This window comes from Saimiri boliviensis, chromosome 4 (genome assembly GCF_048565385.1).
Source record: "Saimiri boliviensis isolate mSaiBol1 chromosome 4, mSaiBol1.pri, whole genome shotgun sequence".
Taxonomy (NCBI): Eukaryota; Metazoa; Chordata; class Mammalia; order Primates; family Cebidae; genus Saimiri; species Saimiri boliviensis.
Genome location: NC_133452.1, coordinates 11,187,109 through 11,214,116, shown reverse-complemented (window position 1 = coordinate 11,214,116; position 27,008 = coordinate 11,187,109). Strand labels below are relative to the sequence as shown.

Below are 27,008 nucleotides of genomic sequence, written 5' to 3'. Positions count from 1 at the left end.
ACTGATATTCACATTTGGTGAGCCATCTTTCTCATACTTATTTTAATTCTTTAGACATGGTTTCCTTTAGTTCTTTGAACATATAATAGCCAATTAAAGTCTTTGTCTAGTAAGTTAAAAATCTTTTTTTTTTTTTTTTGAGACGGAGTTTCGCTCTTGTTACCCAGGCTGGAGTGCAATGGCGCGATCTCGGCTCACCGCAGCCTCCGCCTCCTGGGTTCAGGCGATTCTCCTGCCTCAGCCTCCTGAGTAGCTGGGATCACAGGCACACGCCACCATGCCCAGCTAATTTTTTGTATTTTTAGTAGAGACGGGGTTTCACCATGTTGACCAGGATGGTCTCGATCTCTTGACCTCGTGATCCACCCACCTCGGCCTCCCAAAGTGCTGGGATTACAGGCTTGAGCCACTGCGCCCGGCTGTAAGTTAAAAATCTTAACTTCCTCAGGAATAGTTTCTATTGATTCCATTTTTCTTTGACATAAGCTGTATTTCCTATTGTTTGCCCGCCTTATACTTTTTTGTTTTTTTGTTTTTTGCTGAAAATTAAACACTTTAAATAATTATAATATAGTAACTCTGAAAGTTATATTCTTGTCCTACCCCTCCAACCTGGGTTTCTTGCTGCTGTTTGTTACTCTTTTTAAAATGACTTCTCTGGAAACATTTAGTAAAATATGTATTTTTTGTTGCATGTGGCCACTTCTCTACTTAGTTAGATTAGCAATCAGCTAATGATTAGAGATTTTCCTAAATGCCCTGGACCAGTTAAGTTTTCCACCCCTTGTTGAGGTGCTCTGTATGTGTTGGGCATGCTTTTAACATTTTGGCAGTTCATAACTCTGTCTTAGCTTTCAATTCCTGGTTGTGCAGATCCTCAGGTCAGTTAGAAGTGAGTGATTCAGGCCTTCTCAGATATTTTCTGGGCAAGCATGCAGTCCTATAAATGTTTCCAAAGAATGTCAAAGCTTTCCCCTTTTTTTTTTTTTTTTCTTTGAGACAGAGTCTCACACTGTTGCCTAGGCTGGAATGCAGTGACATGATCTCAGCTCACTGCAACCTCCGCCTCCTGGGTTCAAGAGATTCTCCTGCCTCAGCCTCCTGAGTAGCTGGGATTATAGGCACCTTCCAATACACCCAGCTAATTTTTTTGTTTGTTTTTTATTTTTAGTAGAGATGTAGAGATGGGGTTTCACTATGTTGGCCAGGCTGATCTGGAACTCCTGACCTTGTGATTTGCCCACCTTGGCCTCCTAAAGTGCTGGGATTACAGGCGTGGGTCCCTGTGCCTGGCCAAATTTCAAAGCTTTTCAAAGCCCCTTATCAACATTGCATTCTCAAGATTTTCAATTTCTTCTTGCCAGTTTCTTATTTGCTTCACCTCAGACATCTGTGACATTAAACAAATGCTGCTGTTTTTTGTTCTTAATGCCTTGGTGTTAGGACTTTTGTCATTGAGCAAGCTCTGAGTCAGATCAAATAAAGACACACCCTGTAAATGGTCTTTTCCAGAGAGTTCCCACAGAGGCCAAGTAGTGACAATTGTCTGGAGATGAGGTTTTAAGGTGGAGGTGGGGCGGCACCAAGCCTTTCTGCTCCTTTCAATAACTCCTTGGCTTCTGCTTTTCTTGGTTACTGGCTTTCAAGGCTATTGTGGAGCTGGGAAGTGCTTCCTTCATACACATTAATTTCTGTATGTATTCAATTTTTGCTCTGGACTGCTATCTTTTTGAGTTATCTATTTTTTCCTGCCATTTCTCTTATATTAGTGCTATGAGTTTTCCCACAGCAGTCCCTCTTCCCATGTTAATGTGACTTCTGACATGTTGCAGGGTTAATAATAATTGTAATAAAAATAACAATGTTGCTAGTTGGCTAGCAACATGTTAGGATAGGCTTGGAGGGTCCAATGCAAAGTGAATAGACTTCGTGATATTGTGGCTGCTCAAAAATTATTTTGGCTTTTTCTCTCTGATGTTCTGAAAGATAGAATTTCTAGGCATTTGAGTTTAGAGAAAGTGATTTGGTGATGGGTGATAATAATCCTACAATAATCCTTGCTGAGTCAGATTACACCTATAGTTGTCTACCTAATTCTGGGAAACATGATTTGAGAGAAGGTTTTACCAAATAAGCATTTCAAGGTAATAGTAACCAGGATAGTGAGTGGAGAAGTTCTGAAACTGCCATATGAGGAATAATTGGGAAGAGTGGTGAGTCTCATTGGAAGAAAAGAAACTTGGTGGGCGGAAGAAAAATTTATTGGGGTACATGATAGGGCTGATATGTCAATAAAATTATTTTGTCTCCCTCTACCATGACCATGCCCCCATGATTATGACCAATAAGTGAAAGTTATAATGGGACAGGTTTTGAATCAGAATGAATGAAATTTCTAATAATGAGAACTGTCCAACAGTGTTATTGACTAAGCATTTACCATAGCCCAGGCTTGTGGAGACAAAACCAAATAAGGCAGAATTGCTATCTAGAGCAGCTCACAAAGTGAAAACCGCATCCTTAAAGTGATGAAACAAAGACTAATTGACTATCTGTTAAGGATCCTGAATCAGATAGGGAAGACAACTAAGGCCCACTCTAAAATGAACATTTTAACAGTTTGGAACCCCTACAGAGCTAGCAGATAACTTTAGAGTGAGATGAAATATTCATTCAGAGTCCAGAAGACTCCAAGGAATACAATATATTTTTGAACTGTGCTCACCAAGGTCTTTTTTGGTCACGTAGTGATGTATGAAGTTGGCAGCAAGTTAACCTTACCTTAGGGTTTTACTGACACCTAGTGGTTATAATCTAAAATGTTAAAAAACAACATACGGTTATCACAAAAGCTCATTTTTATAAAAATCATAAATGAATATAGTGATAAAAATTCATTCATTTTGAACTCTCTTTTCAAAAAGTAGTTAAAATTGCTTAAATAACATCTTATGTTTTAAATATTTTTCTTCTGAAATTTCAAACTCTTTAACACTTGATTATAAGCAAGCCTATAATGATATTAGCTTATCTTTTCATTCATATCTTTCAGTTATGTTATTCTCTTGCTTATAAAAAACAGAAAAACTTCATCTAAACAATAATTTCATTAAATTTTAATAATGTAAGTTGAGATCATGAAATATGATCTAATTCAAAAGGAGAATCATAGGCACCAATTCAACACCATTAGCATGACTTTCACAATAGTGACATCCCATTGATAACATTCATTTTTAGGTCTCTGCCTGAACAAGACTGGAGAACGTTGGTTCTGGTTAGACTCAGGCATTATGGTTAAGAAATAACATATGCTAATTAGTTAGTGGGAAGTTAAGCTCATGTTTTGCCTTTGCATAATGCCTTTATGCTAAATAAATTAAATGAAGTAAAGAGCCATGTCCATTGAACTACAGAATACATAAAAAAACTTTCTGTGATTGACCTATAAACAAGAGTAAAGTAGAATGTGTCAAATTTTCCATAGTCAGTAAAGTATAGAAAAAAAAATCTAGCTGATGTGGTTGATATGCTCTAACAACATAAAATGAAACGTTTCTAGGATTGAAGAAATTGGTACCATTAACATTTGGATGGTTATGGTATCATCATATTTTGACATAATATGAAAAATGCGGCTTCCCCAACTATGACCCCCATTATGACTTTTAAACGAATTATAAGCTCCAAATACTTGTTTCTTCTGCAAGTTTCCCACCCACCCCTGTGTTTTTAAAATGAAACACAAGACTGATAAATCAGTTCTTTTTCCTAATTTAAAAAAAAAAAGCTTTGAGAAAGGCAACCCCCCTTCTCCATGGTGGAGACTATATGCTTGCACGTGAGGATTCAAGGCCAGTGGTCTGGCTTTGAATCTGTGCTTTCAAACTCTACCTTGTGTTGCTCAGAGTGACTTCCCAGGCTGAGCTAATAGCCCTCAGATGGCTTAAATGCAATGACGCAACATTGCATTCTAGAGAGAAAATTACATTTTACCTCTCTGATCTATTTTAGTGATATGGGATTTTTTTGAGACAGAGTCTCGCTCTGTTGCCAAGCGCCAGGCTGGAGTGCAGTGGCGTGATGTTGGCTCACTGCAACCTCCCCCACCTCCTGGGTTCAAGCGATCCTCCTGTCTCAGCCTCCCAAGTAGCTGGGATTACAGGCATGCACCACCATACCCAGCTAGTTTTTGTATTTCTAGCAGAGACAGGGTTTCACCATGTTGGCCAGGATGGTCTCGATCTCCTCACCTCGTGATCCTCCTGCCTTGGCCTCCCAAAGTGTTGGGATTACAGGCGTGAGCCACAGAGCCTGGCCAGGAATGACAATTTCAATACATTTAATATCTGTTCTTTGTTTAATTATTATTTAGCTTCTGTTAGCTTAGTGTTAGTTGAAACATCAGAAAGAAAACTCATGAGAAGGGTATTAGCAAATGTGTGCAAAAAGTCAAGTACCTTTTATACTCCAAAAATTATTTGGAGCTTATAATTCCTTTAAAAGTCATAATGAGGGTCATAGTTGGGGAAGCAGCATTTTGCATATTATATCAAAATGTTATGATGGTCCCATAATCATCCAAATGTTAACAGTACCCATTTTCTTCTATCCTGGAAGAGTTTTATGTTCCCAAACCATTTGCGAAAGTTGCTTACAGTTATGAAGTCTTCTAGACATATAGAACCTAAGCATGCTATCTTGTAATTTCCCACAAAATCCCTCAGGTACTTGAAGAAATTCTTCACAAACCTTGTTTCCATTTAACATTTTTTTTCTCCAGATAATATATAATGTGTTATCTCTAAGCTTTCTCACAGCGTAATGCCCTAACCTCTCAATTATTTTGGTTTCTTTCTAGGATGGACAAGGATTGCAATCAAGCTTAACAATTCAGCGTGGGGTCTAGAGATATCAGCCACTTCTTTTAATGAATTGAATTAATTTAAACACTGCAAACTGTGCAATGGACTAGATTATTCTAAAGGAGAATTAGAGATTATGAAAGATAATCTCAAATCCATTTTAAGGTTACTAAAAACTGGTTGTAGATATTTTAAAATTGGTAATAATAATAATCAGCAAGAGCCCTAATTAAAAACTTTTGGTCTTCTTGCCAAAATTAATACCTTATAAATTTTAGAATGATCATAGACTATTTAACAAAATGGAACCAGCCCAGTGATGGGTAACAGGTGTGATACCAATTTTTAAAATGCTGTTAATGCAATAATTTACTTTAAATTATTCTTTGTACTTTACAAAGACATCAAGTTATTAGAATAAAGTATACTAGGTTAGAAGTAAAGAGATTTGGGTTCCAGCTTTAGTCCTATTACGTCTTAGGCTTGTCACTTATTGCAAATCAGTTAAAATCCCTGAGCTTTGGTTTCTCTATTTAGGTCATTTACTTCATTTAGCTCCACTGCTAGGCTGTAAAAAACATGTAGTATTCATGACTACTGCTATTCATGTTCACTGCTGTATCTGCAGCCCCTTTCCAACGCAGAGCAGGCACTCAGCTAATGTTTGCTGGCTGATCGAATTAAGTATTAGAAACCAAGCAATACAAATATTGTCATGCATGCTTCAGAAGGTTGCCATGAGCCTTAAATGATACAGTGAAATACTGTATGGGAAAATGGGTGTATTCTTTTAAGATTTTTAAAATGTGAATACATTCTTGGTACCTAACTTAAGGTAAATGGATTAATAATTATAAGTTATTTTAAATCACTACAGTTTATATATTTGTAAGTATTCTGAGAAAAATAGGCCCAGCTAGGTGCAGTGGCTCATGCCTATAATCCTAGCACTTTGGGAGGCCAAGGCAGGCAGACCGCTTGAGCCCAGGAGTTTGAAACCAGCCTAGGCAACACAGTGAGACCCTATCTCTACAAAAAATACAAAAATTAGCCAGGTGTGGTAGCGCATGCCTGTAGTCCCAGCTACTTGGGAGGCTGATGTGAAAAGATCACCTGAGCCCAGGAGGTCGAGGCTGCAGTGAGCTGTAATGGTGCTACTGTACTCCGGCCTGGGTGTCAGAGTGAGACCTTATCTCAAAAAAATAAAAATAAAAATAAGTAAAAAGAAAAATAGCCTCTACCTATCTAAAGGCTCTGAAGACTTTAGTTATTGCTTAAGATTAAGGATTTGGAGAGAAAATAATCTGTGATTTTCAAGATTGCAGGTAAATCCTCTAACACATTCAGATTAAGAAGTCAAATGTTGGCCAGGTATGGTGGCTCATGCCTGTAATCCCAGCACTTTGGGAGGCCGAGGCAGGTAGATCATGAGGTTAGGAGATTGAGGCCAACATGGTGAAACCCTGTCTCTACTAAAAACACAAAAATTAGCCGGACGTGGCAGTGCTTGCCTGTAATTCCAGCTATTTGGGAGGCTGAGGGAGGAGAATCACTTGAACCCAGAAGGCGGAGATTGCAGTGAGCCGAGATCTCACCATTGCACTCCAGCCTAGCAACAGAGCAAGACTCCGTCTCCAAAAGAAAAGTCAAATGTTAATTCCCTATGCTACAGCACAGTCAAAATATGTAATATCTTAACCATATTTTAAAAAGATAAGAGTATGATACGTACTAACCTTGAAAGATCTAAGACATTCTCTTAAGTGAAAAATAAAATATGCAAATAATGTTTATATTTATATAAAGAAAATCAAACTATATTTTTGTAAATTTTCAAATATATGTGTATAGGAATACCTCAAAAAAGGCCTAGATGGTTCACACCTAATTGAGAACAGTGCTCTGCCTTTGAGGAAGGGAGTGAGACTGTGTAACGGCAAACAGGAACTTTTGCTTTGTTGGCACTGCCTGACATTTTTTAATATCAGGAATGTGAAATACAAGATGAGAGCGTATTACTAATCCATTGAATTCCTTAAGCCTTACTCGAATACTGAAGATGGTCCTTGCAGGAAGGGAGCACTGTGGCTTTCAGTAGCACAACATTTAGGCGTTCTCTCTTACGGTAGGTGAAATGGTTTTCCTATAGAGAAGAAATGCTACATGGCTGACAGCACTGATACTGAACATTAAATATCACACTTACTAAAAAAACTAACCTGCAAAATTAGAAGGATTAAGAAAAAATATATTTGCTAGTTATATATAATGGTGATAGAAGGTTAGGTTAAATATAATTCTCATTAGAATTACAATACAGCCTTTGAATATTCGATTAAGTAAATGAATGCAATTTAAGTTTCATTTTCAAAGTAGTTTTATTTTATGACATTTGATTGGCCAAGCCATTAGATAAAAAGACATATGGACCAAATACAACATAATTTCTGTAACCTGAGGGGACTCATGCATCATTACCTGATTGCTTGCTGACTTGGCTGTTGATTGGTTTCATGACTTCGAAGCTCCCTCCTACGGCAATTCTTCCTTCCCTAAGGACTCCCTCCTGGCTGTTTCTTCATCCTGCCCTGAGAGCTCGCTCTCTTCCATAAACTTCCTTTCCTGGGATGAACTTTCATCATACGTTGTTCTTTGTAGGTCATCTCTGTCTAAAAGCAGTCTCTGTGTCTGTGACATGCTCTGCTCCAGGAATTCAGAAGCCTCCAGTGACTCTCTCATTGCTTCAGGACCACCAGGCTCATCCTCGGGTTCTGGAGACGGATGTGAGTCTCTCTGATGCTCATACATATACAGTCTGTTTTCAACCACCTCACGGATCAACACTGAAAATTTAAATGTCCAAACATCACTATGATTTTCATACTGTGGTATATTTTAGGAGTTATAATGCTGACTTAAAGATGATTATAAAACCTTCATGAAGCCTCAAGTCAGCATACTTAACTTCACACTTGATGTATTAAACATGAATTATACTCTATTTTAACAGAATATCATTTATAAAATAACAGAAGATACTAATAGATATCAAATTACAGAAGAGCCAAAAATAATATTGAGGGTAAAAATTTGCACTTTTGTTAATACTACTGATACACTAAAAGTTTAAACATTAGAACTGTAAAATTAATCTTTCTTTCAATTTATTTAATATATTCTTTCTACTAAAAATTTTAGAGATGACTTTTGGATAATTAACTTACTGTCAAGCACTGTTCTTCCCACCATGCTGTATTCCATGGTTTTTTCAACTTCATTCATTAGCCATGGAAGAAATCCTATCTCAATATCTGTAATAAAAGAATTCATTGATTTTTATGAATCATCAGAGAAATAATGTGCTTTTCTCCTAATGTAACAGACTCATCAACATTGGTTTCATAATACAAAATGTTAAATAGACTCATACAGCTTAACTTTTGCCATCTTCCTTATATATGTTCTGGTAAGTTTCCTTTCTATTGCATAAGTGATATTTTAACAACTATGAGGCCTTCCTTGGCATCAAGGCATTTGGAGTCTACTTCATAGGTGCAATCTGAGATAGATCAGGGAGGCAGGGGGAGGATATGGGTTTGGAAGAACTCCAATCGAAATGCAATGCAAATCTGAGATTCAGCAATGCCAGTAAAAGAAAGTTTCCACCTGAAGCCCAGGGCCTAATGGAATGAAGCTGATCAGACTCAGAGAATGCAGGTCAGAGGGCATCTGAGGAGACAGCCATCTAGAAATAGGTCAGAAACTGGGTGTTTCCATCAGTATTAAGTTTGTTCAAACCGAAATCTGTGTAAGCATTTAAAAAATACGGTCTATTATAATATACATTTTAAAGTTTCAAAACAGTATTTTTTGGGGGGTAGGCATCTACTTTTATTTTTTAATAGGATGAAATGGAGAGTGTGATAGAGTATTATATTCAGTACGATAAATAATAAATAATTTTAATCTCAGGCATGAATTTCATTTGCAAGATTTTAAATGATCTGTAACTGACTTTTTTTTTTTTTTTTTTTTTTTTTTGGCAATCTGTGATAGAAAAAAGATTACTGGTCTCTCTGGCTAAGAGAGTCCAAGCTAGAGCACAGGACGGCAGGATGGTAGCAGAGAATGAACACTGGAACTTGGAGTCTGAGTTCCAAGTCCGTTTGAGGCCTAATATTTACACTGCATGAGGATTTGGGAGCAAGGCATTTAATTTCTCTGAGTTTCAGTTTCTATTTTTGAAAAAATGGGAATTATATCTGACCTGTCTATCCTACAGGGTTATTGGGATTATCAAATGATATTACCTATGAAAAATACTATGTCAACTGGGAAGGAAGATATAAATGTAAACTAATAATATTTGTCTGTGAGCTCATCTCTTTGTATTGAATTGAATATATAATCATTAAAATTAACACTACTAACATGTGCCCCAAAATATCATTGGCCAACAAAATAGGACCTTATATCAAACATGGTGGATGTCAGTGCTTTCACCCTGAGGAAGCTGGGTGGTGGTGAAGACATGCAGCTCTTCCCTTCCATTGGCTAAGCAGCTAGGAATGTGGGCTTAGAGGGGATACAGACAGACAGCTATCAGGCTATGGGCTCCCTAATGGCAGAGATCAGGGATCCTTCTTTTTTTCCAACACCAAACACTGCCCGGCACAGGGTAAGGGCCTAATTAAATGAATAAATGACCTTGATAGTTGCCCTCAAAAGATTTTTGCTTGGAATAAGAAGTCAGCTGAGGAAAGGTTAATAACAACCACTTATACATATAGGACTTTATAGTTTACAGTTTCATATATTTTATGACTTAACTCCTAAATAATCCTCATTTTAGGCTAGGCTTGGTTGCTCAGGCCTGTAATCCCAGCACTTTGGGAGGCGGAGGCAGGTGGATCACTGGAGGCCAGGACCAGCCTGGCCAACATGCTGAAATGCTGTCTCTCCTAAAAAATACAAAAATTAGCTGGGTGTGGAGGCAGGTGCCTGTAATCCCAGCTACTTGGGAGGCTGAGGCAGGGAGAATTGCTTGAACTTGAAAAGCAGAGATTGCAGTGAGCCAAGATCACACTACTGCACTCCAGTGGGGGCAAAAGAATCAGACTCTTTCTCAAAAAAAAAAAAAAAAAAAAATCCTCATTTCACACTTGAAGAAACTGGAGGTCATCAAGCTAGTTAATGATAAAGCTGCAACCCAAACTCAAGTTTTCAATACCAAGTCCATATTTTTTTCTACTATACAAACGTTGCTTCTCAATAAACAAACATTAATGTCCTTAAATCAAGATCTTTGGAATACACATCTCATTGATGACTGTACTTACTTTAAAAAAACAACTAAAACTGACTTTGTGTCAGAAAAAGAAAAATTCCAATTCAAAATAAAAATGGACAGAAGATAAATTTGAACCATTAAGAGGGTGCTTATTACAACAAAATTAATCTAACAAAAATATCTACAAACCTCTTTCAATGGGATCATAAAAGTAGCCACTATCCCTGAGGCTGCCAAAAACAGACGGGAGAAGGTCAGCCAGGTAACGCTGTGCAAATGCTCGGGCAGCGATTTTTCGTGATGTCTCATTGTGCTTGTGTGCTATTTCCCACTGCTGTCGCTTACGCCGTTCCTGTCAAGAACGACAGACGTGGTTATTTAGCTCTTATGCACTCCCCAAGTACTGAATCTAAGAATGTGGACTTATAAAAAAATGGACAGCAAAGTCTCTATTAAAGGTTCATATTTTTTCATCAAAATTTTAACGAATTTCAATAGCAAGTGGGTACTAAATTCAGAAAGTTAAAAAGATGGAGCTTAAGGTAAAATATCTCACTATTAATTTTCAAGTAAAATAATTTCAAGACATTCATGCCTGACAGTATAGATGTCAGCAAAAAGATAATCACCATTTTATGCATTTTAAATTAACATTATCATGAACTATTTGGTAAGAAAAATTACAATTGCTTAAAAATCTTCAATGAGACAACTCAGGCCAATGAATGAGTTCATTTGTAATAATTCCCTGAATTCGTAAAGCTGAATGGTTCTGAAGATTATGAAAGCCTCTTATTTTTTGTTGCCAGGTACAGTGATTCACACCTATAATCCCAGCACTTTGGGAGGCCAAGGTGGGAGGATCACTGAGGTCGGGAGTTTGAGACCAGCCTGACTAACATAGAGAAACCCTGTCTCTACTAAAAATACAAAATTAGCCAGGCATGGTGGTGCATGCCTGTAATCCCAGCTATTCGGGAGGCTGAGGCAGGAGAATTGCTTGAACCTGGGAGGTAGAGGCTGCAGTGAGATGAGATTGCATGCCATTGCACTCCAGACAACAAGAGAAACTCTGTCTCAAAAAAAAAAAAAAAGCAAGCCTCTTATTTTTTGTTGTTGCTTCCTTTAGACCATGTAATATTTACAAAGCTGATGAATCCTCTTCTGTACTCTCATGTGGAAATGAGAGCATTAATATATTTTCTAATTAAATCTATTTTCAAAGTTTAAACAAATATAAATCTAGGTGACTCTTATATCCAGTTTCCATGACATATTTCCAAATAGTAAATAAACAAATATTTTTTGATAAAGATTTTATGACTTATTTCAACAAAGCTTATTTTGCCAGTTTATTTTGTATTTGTATACAAAGTCTGACTTTTGCATAATCCTTATTGTAAGCCCTATGTTCTTTACACAATTAAGTATTAATCTTGAAATTAAAGTCCATTTGACAGGTATTCAGCAGGATTTCCCAACAATTACGCTATTTTTCATAGTACATAAGTTAAGCCCTTTGGGGAATAATTTTAACTGTTTCAGGTATTAAGGTACTACTTTATAATTTGTTCACTGGTATACAACAAAGGCTGACAGTTATTGCCAGAACCAGAGAGGCTGTCTTTTCTAGTGCTTCCACTGTAGGCTAGTGGCACATTTTAAAAAACTGGACTGTAAACCTTTCCTTATTGAAGATTCTAAAACTCTTACTCTGAAAAATATTCTATAAAAACCCAAACAGGTCTGGTGTGTCACTAAGGGTATAAAGAAGGGCCCGGTCACTGAGAAAAAGAATCAGAATTCTATCCAGATCCCCTACTTCTTACCCACAGGCTGTCTTCAATGCACTCACTTTTCCTTCCTTTCATCTCTCCGCCACGGAATTATGGCAAACCAACTTAGGTATTTCTATCTCTAGGTCTCCTGATATTTGAGAGAGCCTTCCAACGGGGACACATGTCACCTTGGAACTTCCACTTCATTTCAAAATGTTTGGAAACTCAATTTAGGTACATTTATGTAAACTGGAGTTTAAAAGATGTCATTTGGTCCATGAAAGATCTATGATCCATAGGAGAGACCTGAGCAAAAACTATAGATCTTTTTCTAATATATTCCCAAAGATCTTTAGCTTTATGAGATATCATTGCATGTAATTTTGAAAATAATAGGTGAATTGGCCAAAAGACTGCCTAAGAAATAAAAATATAATGATACATACTTTTTCTTCTCGGTGTCGCCTCTCTTGCTCTTCAAGTCGTTGAACTTCAGCACGTTCACTGTTCCGTAGTTCTTCATACTCGCGCTGACTGGCCCGCAGGTTAGCCAGCTCTTCTTCCTCCATGACTTCCAGAAGAGATTGCTCAATTGTTTTCCCCACCAAAACTTCTAACACTGGTGTAACTTCAAGATCAAAGTCGAAGAGCTTAAACATACAAAATAAAGCAAACTTAAAATTTTAATTATGAATCAAATGCTCGACAAAAATATAATGAATAGCCATAATGAGGTATTATTTATTAAGTGTCTCCTGTGTGCCAGACACTGTGCTGGTGCTTTATTTGTGATTTCTAATCCTCAAAATGAACAACATTTTGTTTACAGGCAAAAATCTGTTAAATCAAAGTTTATGAAAAAATATGCATTCATCAGAATGAACTGTGACACCAAAGAGAAATATCCTTGTCTGTCATTCTTTGCCTTTTCTGTTTGACTTTTATCGGCTGTTGATAATAATAGTTTGATGAATGAAGGAACAAGAATAACAGGTATTTTGGAGATTCGTTGCTAGGATTTATAGGCAAATACAACTTCTGAAGATTTATTTTATTTCCCAATTTCAATGACAGTTCTTTCAAGTTCCCGCCAAATCTTAAAACTCATTTAGGTCATTGTGAACATAATCACTGCCTTCTCCAATTTCATAAACCGGCCTATTTATGCATTCCACACTGATAGAAAAATGTAATTATATATATATATTTTTAAACAAGTATCTTCACAGAAGTTATATAATCCACAAGCAACTAATTGTGGAATCTTCATATCAGGGATATTATTTTTCCTTATTTAGTACAAATCTAGCTGATATACATACATCAGGCAAGCACATAAACAAAAATCAAATGTGGAAATATTCTAAAAATATTTTTAAATGATTTGGCTTCTAATCAGCAAAGAAATCTGAACATGGTATTTTAAAACATTTCTGAGTACTATATGATAAAACCATTATAGATAGTATCTGGAAAGAAATCCAAGAAGTAGAATCTAATTGTGACATGATTCTTACTCATATTAAGCATTATCTACACCTAACTTTACCTCATTTATAAAGATAACAGAGGGAAGCCCACAGAATGTACTTTACCTCTCCTTCTAGTATTTGGGTGGCCACATCTTTGCCAGTTTTGGCAGGAATAAAGAGTGGTGTTGGTGGTCTGTCCAAAAATGCATCTGTTTGGCATTCCATATCAACTTCTATTATGCGATCAGCAATTTCTTCAAGGTATAATTCTAAGAAGAATATCATATACATTGAGTTTAAAATTCTGGTCTAAGGCTGGTTATGGTAGTTCACGCCCATAATCCCAGCATTTGGGGAGGCTGAGGAGGGTGGATCACCTGAGGCCAGGAGTTTGAGACCAGCCTGGCCGACATGGTGAAACCTCATCTCTACAAAAAATACAAAAATTAGCTGGGCGTGGTGGTGGGTACCTGTGGTCCCAGCCACTCAGGAGGTTGAGGTGGGAGAATTGCCTGAACCAAGATTACGCCACTGTACTGCAGCCTGGGTGACAGAGTAAGACTCTTTCTCAAAGAAAAAATAATTCTGGTCTATTTCAAGCATATATGCATATATGGAGTTTTAGCTCAGTATTAGAATGAAAGTGCTCAAATGTGGGGTTTACTTCACATACTGAATTAAGGGTTTTTATATATTTGGAAGACCATAGATAGAGTCATTCAGGCTGTAATATTTACTGAATGTCTAGAAAGCACTGAGCTTCGTATTTGAAAACGGAACTAAAGAAGAATATGAGACTGTAGATGTATATAAGATGTGGAGTACAACGGGACAAAGGTCAATAATACATATATACATTTGAGTCCTAAGATAGTAAACACATAAAGATTTGAAAATTCCCGGATATTTAAAAAAAATCATGTACCAAGTTACCAGGTTATTTGATGTTCCCTCTACACTAGAATTATAAACAGATGTATGAAAACAAATTTCATGTTAGGAGTAATTTATATGAGGCAGGGGCAATGTGGCATCAAGCAAAGAACATGAGCACTGGAGTCAGATGTTGGGTATAGGACTTGGCTAAGTTGTGTCCTCTCTGGGCCTCAGTTTCTTCACTTGTAAAAGGGGCCATAACTACCTGTCACACAGAATCTTTGTAATAATGAAGGAAATACACAGAATAAAGGACCTGGTTCAGTCTCTGAGGAAATATCCAAAAAATCTGGCTGCTATTATATCACTTACTATCCTGATGGTATAAAGAAACATGAAAACTTAGCTCTTTGGCTAAAGACAGACATACATGCATACTAGTCTTGGCCTAAAGTCAGGGGTTAAAGCATGGAATGGTTCCTTTTGCCTTTACCATGCAGAAATAATCCTGATGGATCCACTCACCATCTTGTCAGGGCGCAAGGTGAACCTGAGTAGTGACAGTGGTCCAAGGAAAATACCAAGCACTGTCTGATGACCAAGATTCTGTCAACAACACAGCTAGACCCTATGGGACCAGGTAAGCCTCTACGGCTGAGAACAGACAGACAAGTATGAAAATCCTGGCACCTGCCTCAGCAGTTCCTGTGTGGCCCTGGGGAGTGGGCAAAGTCACAGAACAAAAGTACAGACAAGGCTGGTGTGAGAGGCAGAGGACTCAGATGGCAGTGGGTTTATTCCTCTCAAAAGACAAATAAAATGACAAAATAGAACTATACTGCTGTCCTTCCCTGTAAGTCCTGATGAAAAGAACAGTGATTCATGTTGGGCTATGAGAAAGAATCCCAGTTTGAGAATAGAGTATGTGAAAAGTGCTAAGACAGAATTTGTTTGGTCATAAAATTCTTTTATTTCTTTATTTTTTAGAGATAGGCAACCTCTATTGCCCAGGCTGAGTGCAGTGCTGAGATCATAGCTCACTGCAGCCTTGAAATCCTGGGAACATATGATCCTCCTGCCTTTGCCTACTGAGTAGATGGAACTACAGCATGCACCACCACACTCAACTAATTAAAATTTTTTTTGGTAGTGATGGGGTCTTGGTATGTTGCCTGGCTGGTCTCAAACTCCTGGGCTCAAGTGATCCTCCTGCCTTGCCTCCCAAAGCGCTGGTATTACAGGTGTGAACCACTGTGCTTGGCCAAAATTCTTTTTTTTTAAAGCCCATTCTACACTTCCAGCCATATCCACTATTATAATAGTAAGTAGTCTATGTATTTCTTTGTTTGTTTCTTTTCTTTCTTTTTTTTTTTTTTTTGAGATGGAGTTTTGCTCTTGTCGCCCAGGCTGGAGGGCAATGGCACAGTATTGGCTCACTGCAACCTCCATCTCCCAGGTTCAAGTGATTCTCCTGCCTCAGCCTCCCGAGTAGCTGGGATTATCGGCACTGGTCACCACGCCTGGCTAATTTTTGTATTTTTTTTTTTTTTTAAGACAGAGTCTTGCTCTGTCGCCAAGTGCCAGGCTGGAGTGCAGTGGCGCAATCTCGGGTCACTGCAATCTCCGCCTCCTGGGTTCAAGCAATTCTCCTGCCTCAGCCTCCCGAGTATCTGGGACTACAGACACGTGCTACCACGCCCAGCTAATTTTTGTATTTTTAGTAGAGACAAGGTTTCACCACAATGGCTAGGCTGGTCTTGAACTCCTGACCTCAGGCGATCTGCCTGCTTTGGCCTCCCCAAGTGCCGAAATTACAGGCATAAGCCACCACACCCAGCCTAATCTATGCATTTCTTTAATAAATGAACTTCCCTACCATGTAATTGGGGAAGTATCAGCACAGGAGATGCATAAATAATACAAAGGCCCAATAAAAATGAACTGACATAGACAAACGAGTAAACTGAGAGGACATAATCCCAACGGCACAGTCACACACCTGTTTGCACATTGACATGCTTTCTGCCTTCCACAGGCTCAGGTGTTTGTGGTCTGAGCTGCTCTTGGGCTCGTTTTCTGGCAAGAGCCCTCTTCTTAGCTTCCTGTTGTCTCTGAAGCTCTAGAGCATCAGGCTGTCCGGGCTAACAGAGATAGAAAAGACTTCTAGAATTTAGAAATACTTCGTAAAGCATACATGAACTGCCATTCCAAAAGCAATTCCTGGGTAGTATAAAAGCATTTGTCATAATATTTCCTGATTATCATTGACCTGATTAAAATTGTATTGGAAATAGATACAATTTATCAATATTAAATTGATTAAAATTGTATTGCCAGATAATTACAAAGATGTTTGACAAAGCATAAAAGTAACTTCAAAGTAGGGCTGTTAACTGGAATAGATGAGTGTACGATCCTATCTATACATTTACAAAAAATAATGCAAACATTTCCTTTTTAATTTATTCATTGACTTGCTGATTATTCAGGAGTATGTTAATTTCTACATATTTTTGTAGCTTCCAATGTTTCTTTTACTATTGATTTCTAGTTTTACTTCATTGTGGTCAGCAAAGAAACTTGATATGATTTTCTACTTCGTAAAATTTGTTCAGGCTTGTTGTGTGGCATGGTCTATTTTAAAGAATGTTCCATGTGCTAAAGAAAAAAAATGTGTATTCTGCAGAAGATGGATAAAATGTTCTATAAATACCAGTTAGTCCTAATAGGTCTAATGAGAAGTGTAACACTGATTTTCTTTTCTTTCTTTCTTTTTTTCCCCCTGATTTTCTATTTGGATGATCTATTTATTACCGAGAATGGGGTGTTAAAATCTCCGAATATTATCGTATTGCAGTCTATTTCTCCCTTTAGATCTAGTCATGTTTGCTTTATATACCTGGGAGCTCTGGTGTTGGGTGCATAGATTTTCATCATTGTTATAACCTCTTGCTGAATTGATCGCTTTATTATTATAGGGTGACCATGTTTCTTTTTCCAGTCTTTGATTTGTAGTTTATCTGATGTAAGTATACTCAAGCTTTTTTTGGTTTCTAGTTGCATGGAAAATCTTTTTCCATCCCTATACTTTCAGTCTATGTGTGTCTTTGTAGATGAAGTGGGTTTCTTGTAGGAGCATATAGTTGGGTCTTGTTTCTTTATCCAAACAGCTATTCTATGCCTTTTAATTGGAGAACCAAGTCCTCTTACATTCAGTATTCTTATTGATAAAGCGAGGACTTACTACTACCATTCTGTTGCTTATTTTCCAATTGTTTTGTATCGCCCTCCTTCTTTATTGTCTTTCTTTGTGTTGAGAGACTTTATTTCATAGTATATTTTAGTTTGTTGCTTTTAATCTTTGGTGAATCTATTACAGATTTTTGCATTGTGGTTACCACGAGGCTTACACAAAACATCGTATATAACAAGTTGTTAGCAGAGATGACAACTTATCTTAGATCACAAAGAATGAAGCAAAGAAAAAAAGAAAAAAAATTCTATACTTTAACTCCATCCCCCACATACTAACTTTTAGTTGTCTCATTGTACATGTTTTTATATTACCTACCTCTTAGCAGGTTGCTGCAGCTATTATTGTTTTTGATAGTTGTCTTTTGTGTTTCATACTAGAACTATGAGTGGATTGCATACCACAGTTAAGGTTTGTCTGTGTACTTAATTTAACCAGTGAGTTTCATACCTTCAAATGTTTTCTTTTGGCACATTAGTGTTTTTTCTTCGTTGTTGTTGTTGTTTAGGCTGAAGAATTCCCTTTAACATTTCTTTTTTTTTTTTTTTTTTTTTTTTTTTGTGTGTGTGAGTTGGAGTTTCGCTCTTGTTACCCAGGCTGGAGTGCAATGGCGCGATCTTGGCTCACCGCAACCTCCACCCGCTGGGTTCAGGCAATTCTCCTGCCTCAGCCTCCTGAGTAGCTGGGATTACAGGCATGCGCCACCATGCCCAGCGAATTTTTTGTATTTTTAGTAGAGACGGGGTTTCACCATGTTGACCAGGATGGTCTCGATCTCTTGACCTTGTGATCCGCCCACCTTGGCCTCCCAAAGTGCTGGGATTACAGGCTTGAGCCACCGCGCCCGGCAACATTTCTTTTAAGATGGGCATAAGGGTGCTGAATTTGCTCATCTCTCCTTCATATTTGAGGGTAACTTTGCTGGATCCAATATTCTTAGATGAATTTTTTTTTTCTTTCAGCACTTTGAAAATGTCATCCCAGTCCCTCTTGGTCATTCCACTCCCTCCTGGCCTGTACAGTTTCCGTTGAGAAGCCTGCTGCCAGATGCCTTGGCGCTCCTTCATGTATGCTATTTGCTTCTTTCCTCTTGCTGCTTTTAGGATTCTTTTCTTGTCCTTGATTTTGAGAGCTTGATTATTCTATGGGGCATTATTTGGGGTGAATCTGTTTGGTATTCTCTGACTTTCCAGTACCTGGATATCTATCTCTTTCCCAAGTTTTGGAAAGTTTTCTGTTAGCACTTCTTAAAACAAGCTTTCTACTCCTTGCTCTTGCTCAGCTCCTTCTTGAATACAAGTAATTCTTAGTTTTGGTCTTTTTGGGTACTCTTCCATATCTTGTAAGCAGTCTTTGTTCCTTTTCATTCTTTTTTCTCCTCAGACTGTGTATTTTCAAATAGTCTGTCTTCATGTTCACTGATTCTTTCCTCTGCTTGATTCATTCTGTTGTTGAAAGCCTCTAATAAATTTTTCAGTTCAACAAATGTTGATCACCAAGACTTCTGTTTGATTTTAAAAAAATATTTCAATCTCTTTGTTAAATTTCTCTAATAAATTTCTAAACTGCTTTTCTGTGTTATCTTAGACATCACTGAATTTCCTTAAGGATGGTATTTTGAATTTTTGGCCAGACAGCTCACATCTTGCCTTTTCATTAGGGCCAGTTACTGATTCTTTGCTTTGTCCCTTTTGGTGGGTCATGGTTCCCTGTTTGCTGTTGTTTCCCGCAGATGTACTGAGGGCTTGCTTTGCTTTTCATTGGATATATTTTCTTAGAGATCCTTTTTTTTTTTCTTTTTTGAGACAGAGTCTCATTCTGTCATCCAGGCTGGATTGTAGTTGCATGACCTTGGTGCCCTGCAACCTTCACCTCCCAGGTTCAAGCGATTCTCCTGACTCAGCCTCCCAAGTAGCTGAGATTACAGGTGCCCACCACCAAGGCTAGCTAAGTTTTGTATTTTTAGTAGAGATGGGGTTCTGCCATGTTGATCAGGCTGGTCTTGAACTCTTGACCTCAAGTGATCTGCCTGCCTTGGCCTCCCAAAGTGCTGGGATTACAGGCATGAGCCACCGTGCCTTGCCAGAGATCCCTTATCTCTAGATTGCTGCCTCCTTTTCTGCTCTAGGTGGTACCTTAAGGGAAGCTTCACCCGGCTCTAGTAAATTGGCAGGTGCTACCCATCCTGAATGGAGAGGTCCCGAAGGGGATACCCTGGCAGTGTGCCTAAGGGTTTGTGACCAGGGAGCAGTACAATGTATCTCCTACAGTGTGGTGCTGCTGAACAGGTACTCTGATTTGGTTTTTCCTTTGGTTGAGTTATACGACAGGGTGTCCAGGGCCAGGGATGGTAGTCTCACCTCCCTATTTTGTCTCTGGCTGTACTCAGGGGTATTTCTCCCTTCAGGAACTCATGACACTTTTTGTGGGTTGAATCTCCTGCCAGGGAACCCAACATGGTAGGGAAACTAGTTGTCTACCTTGATCTTATTTTTTCCAGTGCAGAAATCACAAGTCAGAGATAAATCCTTGTGATGATTAGTTAATACTGAGCATCAACTTGATTGGATTGAAGGATACCAAGTATTGATTCTGGGTATGTCTGAGGGTGTTGCCAAAAGAAATGATCACCTGAGTCAGTGGACTGGGAAAGGCAAATCCACTCTTAATCTGGGTGGGCACAATCTAAACAGCTGCCAGAGTGGCTAGAATATAAGCAGGCAGAAAAATGTGAAAAAAAGAGACTGGCCTAGCTTCCCAGCCTATATCCTTCTCCTGTGCTGGATGCTTCCTGTCACTGAACATCAGACTCCAAGTTCTTCAGTTTTGGAACCTGGACTGGCTCTCCTTGCTCCTCAGCCTGCAGACGGCCTATTGTGGGACCTTGTGATTCTGTGATTTAATACTTAATAAACTCCCCTTTATACATATATATCTATTCCATTAGTTCTGTCCTTCTAAAGGACTAATACAATCCTCCACGTCCTTAGTGCCAGGCAGACTAGAAGGAGAGGTGTTGTAGATATGGAAGTCTGATTCTCCTGCCATCTCTTTGGAGCGTTTTCACTTTTCTGTAGCCCTGGGAACTGCCTCCTCCTTCTACTTGAGCTCTAGAATATTGCTGGTGATCATTTTGGCACTGTACATTTGTTCTTGGTTTTCTGTCGTACGGGGAATGAAGCCAGCCTGCCTCTATGCTGCCATTTTAGAACTACTGAAAAATATTTTCACTGGATTAGAATTAGAGCTTGATAGTTCTTTCCTTTAAGGACTTGAAAAATATTGTGCCCCTTTCTTGTTGTCTCCATATTTGAGGTAAGAAATCCACTGCCATTTAAATCATTGTTCTCCTTTAGCTAACAAGTAATTTCTTTCTGGCTGATTTAAAAATGTTTTGTTTTTACTTTTCAAAAGTTTGATCTTGGCATGTCTTGGGTAGATTTCTTTGGGGTTATCCTGTTGGAGGTCACTTGGCTTTTTGGATCTGTGGCCTTTTGACAAATTTGTGGAATTTTAAAGCATAATTTCTTCAAATATTTTTCCACCTCATACTTTTCCTCCTCTCCTTCTAGGATTCCAACAACATGAATATAAATCTTTGTGATTGTTCCTCAGCTCTCTCAGGCTCTTTTTTTTGTGTGGGGATGGTGGTGGTCTATTTTCTCTCTGTTCAACTGGTTAACTTCCATTCTTCATTGATTTTTCTTCAAGTTCACTGATTATTTCCTGTGTCATCTCCAATGTACTACTGCATCCATCTAGTGAGGTTTTTATTTTGGTTATTGTATTTTTCAGTTCTGTAAGTTTCCACTTTTGTATCTTGTATTTCTTTGCTAAGATTTTTTTTCCATTTGTTTCAAGAGTGTCTATAATTATTCACTTTTCATTGAAACATTTTTGATTGTTGCTTTAAAATCCTTGTCAGGTAATTCCCACATCTGAATCATCCGGGTTTTGTCATTTCTTGATTGTTTTTTCCCATACAAGTTGTAACTGTCCTGATTCTTGTATGATGAATGATTTTTGTTTGTATCCTGGCTATTTTAGGTATTATATTCTAAGACTTGGGATTCTATTTTATCTTTCAGTAGGAAATTGCCCTTTTTGTTTTAGTGCACAAGTCTGTGTGGGGTTGGAAGTTCAACTCCCTGCTGGGCCCCACTGACACCATCTCAACAAAAGCAGTGGGTCAACTTGTACCAACACATTGGTGCCAGGTGGGGGTGGTAGTTCAGCTCCTTGCTAGGCTCTGCTGACACTGGTGTTGGGGCGGTGGGAGTGCAGCACTGACTAGCACTGCCTCATGGCACCTCATTACTGCCAGATAGGACTGCAATTCAGCTACCCCCTGGGTTTGCTGCCACCACCCTAGAAACAGTGGGGCACTGACTTGTGCCATCTCCTACTACCTCATTGCTGGTGGGTCAAGGTGAAAGTTCAGCTTCCTGCTCCACCCTTGCTGATATCATCTCAGTGGGGGAAGCAGGGAACCCCTGGAGGTTCTAATGCAGGAGACACAGGATAGGGTTGAAGCACATATATATGTTGAATAAGTTAACCATTGCTTCAGACTAAGGAGAGAAGCCATTACTCTCCTGCCTGTTGCTTGCTAGGGAAGGGAGTAAAAGATAAAATAGTAAAGAGCTGAAGTCAGCAGTCAGGTGGCCAGCCGACTTCACTGGCTCTGCTCCAGTGGGGCCTGAGAGTTAGGGAAGATACCTCCCCCTTGCGAAACTGGTGCCTATGTTATCTGTAAACCTTAAGAATGTAACAAAGAAATGTTCTTTCCTTCCATGGTTGCACAAAATCCTGCCTTTAGTCACGTACTCAATGCTTGTCCAATTCACCCCCCCCCACTTTAAGTTAATTCTATCACAGAATGATTAACTACCTTTGTTCAACTTCTCCAAGTTTGCTGTAACCCTTCCCCTTTCTTCCTTCCCACGTGCACCAAATATGAATTAGTGAATCAATGAAAGACAAGGACTGTGAGGTCAATGCCCAGCCAATGGGCTACAACACAGTTTCACCTGTGCTCTCCCTTTAGCGTTAGAAGCCCATACAAAGGGAAAGGAACTGCTCTTTGGGGAGCTCGGTTTTTGGGACCTAAATCTGCTGAGGCTCCACAGCTGAATAAAGTCACTTGTTTCCTTACTCCGGTGTCTGAGGGGTTTTGTCTGTGGCTCGTCCTGCAACGAGGCTAATAGATGTTCCCTAACATATTTTTTATGATTTTTCAGCTTTGTGATGATAAAAAGTATACACAGAAAATGTGCTCATAAAACCATTATGTTTTTCACTTTCATATTTAATAAATTAGATGATAGTCAATATTTTATTATAAAATAGGCTTTGTGTTAGATGATTTTTCCCAATTGTAGGCTAATATAAATGTTCTGAGTGCTTTTTTTTTTTTGGAGACAGGGTCTCATTCTGAAAACATTCCTTAGGTGGCTTCCTCACATCCCTCATTAAACATTCAACAACATTCCCTCTATGTGGATTTGAATGCTATTACTCATCTTTACTTTCTTTTTAATCAGTTATTTCTTGATACTCCCTGCATCAGGCTCCAATTCAGACATATTGAACTTCTCTCAATTCCTTAACATTCTAGGTTGTATTTTTGGTTTTGTTTTTTGACACAGGGTCTCCCTCGGTCACCCAGGCTGGAGTGCAGTGGCGTGACCACAGCTCACTGCAGCCTTGTCCTCCTGGGCTCAATCAATTCTTCTGTCTCAGCCTCCCAAGTAGCTGGGATTACAGGTGCGTGCCACCACGCCCAGCTAATTTCTGTGGGTTATTTTTAGTTTTTGTAGAGACAGGGGTTTAAGCCGTCTGCCTGCCTCGGCCTCCCAAAGTGCTGGGATTACAGGCATAAGCCGCCACTCCTGGCCTCTGAGCACATTTAAGGCAGATTATGCTATGCCATGGCGTTTAGCAGGTTTGGTGTTTTAAATACATTTTCAATGCTCAGTGGGTTTATTGGGACATAACCTCATTGTAAATAGAGGAGCATCTCTATCACCATCTTGTATTAGGCACTTATATGTCATATACTGTTTATAAATTCACCTGTATTTCATTTCTGTGCCAAGAACTCACCACCCTTAATATCATACCATGTCTCACTCATCTCTGCAGCCTAGGTACCCAGAACAGGACCTAAAACTCAATAAATAATTGTTGAGTGAATTACAGAAGCAGAAATCAGACTTTTTGATTAAATAATGATAATTGTATTAGAGTATGAGATGATCTAAACAAATCTAGATGGATTAGGCCAGTGCTACTCAAAATGTGGGCCTCTGGCTAGTGTATCTGTGAACTATTTGAAATGGTCTGTAACAATTTAAGTATAGTAATTGAGAATAAAAGTTTAGAAAGGTTTAGAATGGCAGAGTTTTGTTGAATCTAATGAAAAATTGAGGCTTTTTCTTAGTTAATTCTTTTCAAATTATTTTTGTTATTTATTTTGAGATGGAGTGTTGCTCTGTCACCCAGGCTGGAGTGCAGTGGCACGATCTCGGCTCACTGCAGCGTCTGCCTTCCAGGTTCCAGTGATTCTCCTGCCCCAGCCTCCCATGTAGGTGGGACTACAGGTGCCCGCCACCATGCCCAGCTAATTTTTGTATTTTCAGTAGAGACGGGATTTCACCATGTTGGCCAGGCTGGTCTCGAACTCCTGACCTCAGGTGTTCCACCCACCTTGGCCTCCCAAAGTGCTGGGATTACTGGCATGAGCTACTGCACCCAGCCTAGTTAATTCTTTATTTTTTTTATTTTTTTTTTATTTTTGTGGTAAAATACACATAATGTAAAAATTACCACCTTAACCATTTTTATGTATAAAATTCAATTCAGTGGCATTAATTACATTCCTATTGTTCTGTAACTGTCACCATCCTCTTATCTCCAGAACTCTTTTCATGTTGCAAAACTGAACTCTACACTCATTAAACGATAACTCCTTCCCTGTCCCCCTCACCCCTCAGCTCCTGGAAACTGTCATCAGGCTCTATTTGTATGTCTTTTTAAAATTTCATTTTTGTAGTAATTCATCTTTATTTTATGAATGTTTTAGTCTGCAATGAATTAGAAATTAATACAAACAAACAAACAAACAAACAAACTGATCCTTCCCCACAGACAACGTGAAAACGCAGTGTTAGACTATTCAAACTGAACTTACCAGTGGCCCGGTCTGGAGTGCGTAAGTGTTGCCTCGAATAACCCTTCTGTCATACATTATGTTTCCATAATGCATAGGTTCTTCATCTCTGTCAAACAGAAAGTTCTGTATAGCCACTTTTAACAGAGTATTGGTATCTATGAAGTAACTCATTTTCAACAGGATCTAAACTAAGATGAAAATACATGTACTTTATTTATTATTCACAATACGCTGCAAGTTGGGAATTATATTCTTTTTTCAGAAGGGGAGACAGACTCAGGAATCTGCCCAAGGTTACCTTGCTAGTAAGTGGCAGGGCCAGATATAGGTTGTAAATCTACATGACTTCAATAAATATGAAAATGGCCCATTTGAAAAGGGGCCTTCTTTAAAGGACTGAAAAAGCTTGTACAAAGACTGAAAAGTTACACTAATAAAAGAATCAGGCTTAAGAATTAAGTCAATTTTCTCATTGCTATTTAAACCCAAATATATTTTTAAAGTTACTGCTTAAAATGTTAATAAAAATTTCCAGCCTGGCCAAGATGATGAAACCCTACAAAATTAGCCGGGCCTAGTGATGCGCGCCTATAAGCCCCAGCTGCTCTGGATGCAAAGGTTGCTGCATCCACGGAGCTTGCATTCCTATAAAGTTCTGCCAAATTCAGCATTTGAGGCTTATGGAAAGAACTTTAGAGAACCATTTAACTTTAAGAGAACTTTAAGAGTTTATGGAGTTTTTTCCCCCCTAAAGATGTTTGAATATTTGCAACTATTCACCCACGTAAAAATACAATTTGTTGGCCGGGCGTGGTGGCTCACGCTTGTAATCCCAGCACTTTGGGAGGCCGAGGCGGGCGGATCACTTGAGGCTAGGAGTTTGAGACCAGCCTGGCCAACGTGGCGAAACCCCGTCTCTAATAAAAATACAAAAATTAGCAGGCGTGGTGGTATGTGCTTATAGTCCTGGCTACTCGGGAGGCTGAGGCAGAAGAATCGAGGCTGAGGCAGGAGAATCGTCTCAACCTGGGAGGCGGAGGTTGCAGTGAGTGGAGATCGCATCACTGCAGTCCAGCCTGGGCGAAAAGAGGGAAACTCCATCTTAAAACACCACCACCGCCGGGCGCGGTGGCTCAAGCCTGTAATCCCAGCACTTTGGGAGGCCGAGGCGGGTGGATCACGAGGTCAAGAGATCGAGACCATCCTGGTCAACATGGTGAAACCCCGTCTCTACTAAAAATACAAAAAATTAGCTGGGCATGGTGGTGCATGCCTGTAATCCCAGCTACTCAGGAGGCTGAGGCAGGAGAATAGCCTGAACCCGGGAGGCGGAGGTTGCGGTGAGCCGAGATCTCGCCATTGCACTCCAGCCTGGGCAACAAGAGTGAAACTCCGTCTCAAAAAAAAAAAAAAAAAACACCGCCACCAAAACACACACATACACAAACAATCTGTGGTCCAGCATGGAAGAATAATCTCATTTCTGCTCAAAGCCTGTAGAAGAGATTTCCTCGGCTCGCATTTTGGATGTGCTATTGTTGGGTATTTTTGAACCGCAGTTTTGTCATCTGTATAACGGAGTTGTAAACCAACACAGCACTGTGGATTAAGTAAGAAAACGTATTTGAATGCCCCCAGCAAGGTGCCCAGCACATAGTTGGCCCTCAATACACACAATGCAAATTTTGTTAAAGGAGCCGATTCGTGTACATGTTAAGGACCATGGCAGCAACTCAGTAATCCTCAAAGTTAACTGATGCCCAACCCGTGCCCCTTGTTGCTTCACTCCTCCACACCACGGGAGATTCCTTAGGGCAGAACGTTTATTTCGACAGAGTGAGACCAAGGAAAGACAGCATGAGCAGCCTTTGCCAGGGCGAAGGGGCCAGACCCCAGCCGGGGGATGGGTGCAAGTAGGGATCACACAGGAGCCTTGGACACTCACGGCTGCGTCAGGCTGTCCCGGTAACGACGGCGCTGGCAGGGCAGTGCCCGAGGCCGGCTGGTGTAGGTGTAGGTGCTCGGGGCCCGAGAGGTGCTGTCAGTCAGCGCCGAGGCCATGTCCGGGGGCAGAACACCTCGCTTTCGGTGGAGCTTGGCTTTGAAGCAGGTGGGCGCTAAGGTATCGTGGGACCCGGAGAGATGCAAGTAGTGCCAAGGGCAAGGATTCCGCGGCGCGTGGAGAGGCGACAATAAGGGCGGTGGGCGGGACGGGAGTTTACCAGTGCAGGAGGTAGGAGCTGCACCGGGATCGTTCCCAGCTGCAGTGGCCACATCGGTTGCCCAGCAACGCGGGGCTC

At 39.4% G+C, this 27,008-nt stretch overlaps 1 protein-coding gene across 1 annotated transcript; it reads right to left on the bottom strand.

Annotated features, from left to right (window-relative positions):
• Positions 1–7,224: 7,224 nt before the first annotated feature.
• On the bottom strand, positions 7,225–26,859 carry RSPH3 (radial spoke head 3). Its single transcript, XM_003933771.4, has 8 exons — positions 26,654–26,859; positions 24,727–24,814; positions 16,281–16,422; positions 13,529–13,674; positions 12,380–12,583; positions 10,345–10,507; positions 8,090–8,176; positions 7,225–7,708 (listed from the first exon to the last, which is right to left on the bottom strand). Exons 1-8 carry the CDS (start codon positions 26,767–26,769, stop codon positions 7,398–7,400), a joined length of 1,257 nt encoding a protein of 418 aa, XP_003933820.1. The 5' UTR covers positions 26,770–26,859; the 3' UTR covers positions 7,225–7,397.
• Positions 26,860–27,008: the final 149 nt, after the last annotated feature.

Coding starts and splice junctions, on each gene's coding strand:
- RSPH3 (XM_003933771.4), bottom strand. CDS start 26,769: ATGGCCTCGGCGCTGACTGACAGCACCTCTCGGGCCCCGAGCACCTAC. Junction 24,815..26,653: donor CGGGACAGCCTGACGCAGCC/GTGAGTGTCCAA, acceptor TCTGTTTGACAG/AGATGAAGAACCTATGCATT. Junction 10,508..12,379: donor GGCGACACCGAGAAGAAAAA/GTATGTATCATT, acceptor CGTTCTTGACAG/GAACGGCGTAAGCGACAGCA.